The sequence below is a fragment of the Tachyglossus aculeatus genome, chromosome 24 (genome assembly GCF_015852505.1).
Source record: "Tachyglossus aculeatus isolate mTacAcu1 chromosome 24, mTacAcu1.pri, whole genome shotgun sequence".
NCBI lineage: Eukaryota > Metazoa > Chordata > Mammalia > Monotremata > Tachyglossidae > Tachyglossus > Tachyglossus aculeatus.
Genome location: NC_052089.1, coordinates 1,648,934 through 1,654,254, shown reverse-complemented (window position 1 = coordinate 1,654,254; position 5,321 = coordinate 1,648,934). Strand labels below are relative to the sequence as shown.

The 5,321-nt window shown below is 47.4% G+C and overlaps 1 protein-coding gene across 1 annotated transcript; it reads right to left on the bottom strand.

Moving 5' to 3' along the window:
• Nucleotides 1-712: 712 nt before the first annotated feature.
• Nucleotides 713-1,678, bottom strand: LOC119945047 (olfactory receptor 14A16-like). The gene has a single exon (XM_038766043.1). It carries the CDS (start codon nucleotides 1,676-1,678, stop codon nucleotides 713-715), a length of 966 nt encoding a protein of 321 aa, XP_038621971.1.
• Between the last annotated feature and the right edge of the window lie 3,643 nt (nucleotides 1,679-5,321).

Below are 5,321 nucleotides of genomic sequence, written 5' to 3'. Positions count from 1 at the left end.
TACAGTCTAGAAGGGGAAGATAGGCATCGAAACAAGTAAACAGGCAGTCAAATCTGGGGACAGTTTCCATGATTGCTTCCTTTCTCCCTTGTCACCCTCCGATTTCCGGATTTTCATAGCCATTAAGAGTGATCTTAAAATTCACAGAATTACTGTTATTATCAGTTGTAGTATCAATATTATCATTATTGAATTTATTAAGAATTTATTGGCAAAAGAATGCCAGGTCCTGGATTAGAACCTAACAGAACGACACGATTTCTACACACAGGGACTCAAATTGTAAGAGATAGAGAGCACATATTTAATCACGATTTTACAGAGAGACTCAAAGAGGTTACGTGGCTGGATCAAAGTCATACAGCAGGCCGGTGGCAGAACCGGGCAGACCTTTCAAATCTCATGACTCACTGTCACAGACTCATTCCACTAAGCCACGATGCCGCCAAAACAATCACTTGTCAGACATTTATTCCTTCATTCAATCATATTTATTGAGTGCTTATGGTGTGCAGAGCATTGTACTAAGCGCTTGGAAAGTACCATTCAGAATAAAGAGAGACAATCCCTGCCCACACTGGACTTACACTCATACATGGCGTATCAGCCTCTATCCCAGGTATTGACAAATCCTCAGGCGCTGGACATTCTCCTTGGACAGCTCTTTATATGGATACCCCCATGGTCAGAAACCTGTTGAGGAATGGAATAGTCAGCAACAGGAAACAGATATTTTGTCCCTTAGAGGAGGGAGGAGGAATCGCCCCTTTAGGATTCTGCCCAGGGCAGCCTTCATGTCCCGGTTCCTCAGGCTGTAGATGAGAGGGTTCAGGGTGGGGGGCACCACAGTGTAGAGCACAGACACCAGCAGGTCCAGAACTGAGGAGGAGTCAGACACGGGCTTGAGGTAGGAGATGAAGGCCGTAGAGAGGAAGATGGTGACGACACCGAGGTGGGGCAAGCAAGTGGAGAAAGCTTTGGCCCGACCCTCAGCGGCTGGCATCCTCAGCACGGCCCGGAAGATGCGCACATAGGAGATGACGATCAAGACGAAGCAGACAACACCTAAAGCTACCCCACCGGTGATGCTCACATTGATGGCGACGAGGTCCTCGGAGCAGGAGATCTTCAGCAGGGAGGGGACGTCACAGAAGAATTGCTCGACGATATTGGGCCCACAGAAACTCAGGGAGAAAGTCGAAGCCGTATACAATACCCCAAACAGGGCCCCGCTGAACCAGGAGGAGGCCGCCATCTTTCCACAGGCCGTGTTGGTCATGATGAGCTCATAGTGCAGGGGGCGGCAGATGGCAGCGTAGCGGTCGTAGGACATCGCCGTGAGGACACCCAGCTCTGAAGTGACCAAAACGACCACCAGGAATACCTGGGCGGCACACCCCAGGAGGGAGATGGATCTACGATCCGTCAGGGAGATGGCGACAGAATTTGGGAGAGTGACAGAGATGAGGCAGAGGTCGAGGACGGACAGGTGCCAGAGGAAGACGTACATGGGGGTGTGGAGGCGCCGGTCGAGGGCGATGATGGCGACAATGAGGAGATTACCCGTCAGGGCAGCCAGGTAGACCAGGAGGAACAGCGCGGCATGGACCAGCTGCATCTCTCGGACCTCCGAGAATCCCAGCAGGAGGAATTCCCTCACTATTGAGTCGTTGGGCATTTTTGAGGGACAACATTGACTTTCTGCATGCGATGAGGAAAGAGCCAAAGTTAGAATCCATTGCTTGGATGAGTGAAAGAATTGACAGGACACTTGCTGGTGATTCTCTATGTAGAGAAGACAGTTATTGAATTCAAAATGATCTTTAAATTCACCGTGGAGACACTGAACATTTCTGGGAAATGATGCTGACTCCCTGCATAGGAAGAAGGAGGGAAGACTACAATTTAGAGATATTGATGTTGCGGGTGAAGGAATAGGACTAAATCAATCAATTCTATTTATTAAGTACCTACAGAGGACACGGTATTAGTACATATGATCACTGCCTCCAAGGAGCTTCCATACTATTGGAAGCACCAAGCTTCGAACTGTGTAGAAGCAGGATGCTATTGTGAAGAACACAGGCCTGGGAGTCAGATGAACTGGGTTCTAATCCCAAATCTACAACTTGTTGACTGCGTACCATGGGAAAGTGACTTACTTTCTCTACGTCTCAGTTTTCTCAATAGTAAAATGAGGATTCGATACCTGGTTTCCCTCCTTCTTAGTTTTTGAATCCCTTGTGGGACACAGATCGGGCTCTTCCAGATTGTCCTGAATCTTACCCTGCACTTAATACTTTGCTTGGCACATAGTAAGTACTTAATAAATCTCAGGAAAATTATTTTTGATTGAGGAGAGTGAAACTAAAATGAATAGCAGATAGCAGAGTTCACTGAATATAAAAATATGGACATGACGTTTGTGAAATTTTTTCGGTGCTTTTAGTGTCAAACAAGAAGTGCCTTTACACATACATTCATCCACTTTGTGGAGATAAAATGGGCCTGGTAGACAGAAGGACCTGGATTCTAATCAATGTCTCCGCTCCTTGTCTGCTCTGTGACCTGTGGCCAGTCATTTACCTTTTCTGTTCCTCAGCTCCCTCATCTGTAAATTGGGGATTACAACTGCGAGCACCCTATGGGGCATGAACTCTGTCCAACCTGATTAGCTTGTATCCACCCCTGTGCTTAGTACGGTACCCGGCATATAATAAGTACTTAACGATACCATAAAACAAACAGCAAGAATAAACCCCCATATACACGAAACTGATTTCATTTGCTCACATTTCTGTATTCACACGTGTTCTCACACAAGCACTAACAGCACCTGTTGAGAAGTGGTGTGGCTTAGTGGCAAGAGCCTTGAGAGTAAGAGGTCGCAGGTTCTATTCCCACTTGTCAGCTGTGTGACTTTGGGCAAGTCACGTAACCTATCCGTGCCTCACCTACCCCATCTTTAAAATGGGAATTTAATTCATTCATTCATTCATTCATTCATTCATTCAATCGTGTTTATTGAGCGCTTACTGTGTGAGGAGCCCTGTACTGAGTGCTTGAGAAGTACAAGTCGGTAACATATGAAGACAGTCCCTATCCAACAACGGGCTCACAGCCTAGAAGGGAGAGACTGTGAGCCCCACGTGGGACACCCTGATTGTGCCCAGCACTCAGAACAATGCTTGGCACAAAATAAGCGCTTAACAAATGCCATAATAATAATAATTATTATTATTACAAGCATACCTCATCATTTATCTAGTCCTTTTCTAAAGCATCGCTCGGCCCACATCTCTCCTCTCCTCAACCTCCTCTCATGACAAGTTGTGTCCTATGGCAAGCAACAAAAATTCACAATCGGCTTGAGGGCTTTCCACCCGATGACTGTACTTCAGCCCCTTTCCATTGTCCAACTCGTCTTCTCAGCTCTCAAAGCAACCTTCTAGTTGTTACTCATTATCGACTCTCCCATTTCCATCCTAGCCTGGAACTCCCTCTCTTACCCACTCAAAATCACAGAGAGCACAGTTCTTTCTGAATTCCGAGCACTGCTAAAATCTCTCCCTCCTCCAACCACCTACCCCAATTCATTTTCCAGCCCTCTAAACCCACTTCACCTAACTCAAGCGCGAATCAACTCATTTCCAGCCTCATTTAGTGGAAAAAGCATGGTCCCAGGAGTTCTCTTCTTGACTGTGAGCTCCTTGAAGTTAGCATACGCATCTACCAGCTCTGTTCTATTGTACTCTCCCAAGCATAGCTTAGTGGGAGTCAGAGGACTTGCGTTCTAATCCTGCCTCTGTCTCTTTGCTACTATGGGACCTTGAGCGACTCGCTTCACTTCTCTGGGCCTCAGTTTCCTCATCTGTAAAATGGAGTACAATAATTGCATATTCATCTTTCCATTCTTTTTTTTCCTTCTAGAAGGGGAATGGAATGTGTCTGTTATGGCGTTAAAAAGTGGATAGAGCACGGGCCTGGGAGTCAAGAATCAGAAGGACCAGGTTCTAATTCCAGCCCTGCCTCCTGATTGCGGTGTGCCCATGGGCAAGTCATCTCTGAGCCTCAGGTACCTCATCTGTAAAATGGGGGTTAAGGCTGTGAGCCCTAGGTGGAACAAGGACTGTATCCAACTTGCTTAACTTGTATATACCCCATCTCTTAGGACAGTGCTTGGAACATAATAAGAGCTTAACAAGTACTGCTACTACTACTACTGCTACTACTACTATTATTATTATTAAAAATAATACTAATAATCTCTCAAGGTCTTAGTGTACACAGTAAGTGCTCAATAAATATTATTCAATATTAATTGACTGATACTGAATAATACTGTGAAACCTAGGCCACGAGATTGTAAAGTTCTTGAGGGCAGAGATTACAATCTTTCCCATTATTTGTCTACTCCCAACATTTGGAAAGAACTCTTACATGGAGGATTTTCTAACAGTTCCAGTGGCTGTCCAAAGCTGGTCACACTATCTCAGCCCTGCCTGTCATTTACCCTCTGCAAGGGATTCTGGAACCCACTGAAGACTGAAGTAAGTGTCCGTAGTACTGACACTGTGCTGGAGCACCGTAGCCTTGTGGTTGGCCTGGTAGCGAGGTTTGAGGAGGAAGGAGGAAAGTTGTATGATGGTTGGGGGTTACTGAACTGGAAAGCACCTCCCCTATTTCTAGCACACCTTCCCCACTGGGGGCCGCGACCCTGGTCTGAATCCCAATTTAGGCCCCAGACTGGCTTCATCCTTTCCATCTTCATCCTCGTCCCTCCACCACGCCCCTCCATCCCACTCACCCCGGGTCGCTCCCACCGGGGCAGCGTGGGGCTGAGGGTGGCTGACCTCTGCAGGGCTGGGCTGCTCCCCTCTTTCCCGTCCAACTCCTGGGTTCAGTCAGCCAGAAAGGAGCAGAGAGGAGTCCCAGGTCCCTCTCTGCTTTCCCTCAGACCCTGAGTAGCTTTCCAGATGGGCCCCCGTCCCTGTAGATAAAGCAGGAGCTGCTTTGAGGAGGATCCCTGGAGGATGTCTCTGCGCCCTGCCAAGGGACCTCGTGGCCTGCACTAGCCAATCACCCTCTGGTCATATTTTTCATGGGCTCCTGGGAGACAAGGGCCCGGTCCCTGCAGCATCACCGATGGTGCCGTCCCTCGGGGTTCCCATGGAAACAACGGTATCTGCATCCCAGCTTCCCAACGGTTCCTGCTTTCATAGACAGTCTTTAGCCACTGTGAATGGTTTCACCTTTGTCTAATTTACAACCTGAGACATTCAATCTGCAAGTCAGTCAGTCAACTGTAACTTTTTCTTATG

Excerpts from the sequence above, each read along its gene's own strand:
- LOC119945047 (XM_038766043.1), bottom strand. The coding sequence starts at position 1,678 with ATGCCCAACGACTCAATAGTGAGGGAATTCCTCCTGCTGGGATTCTCG.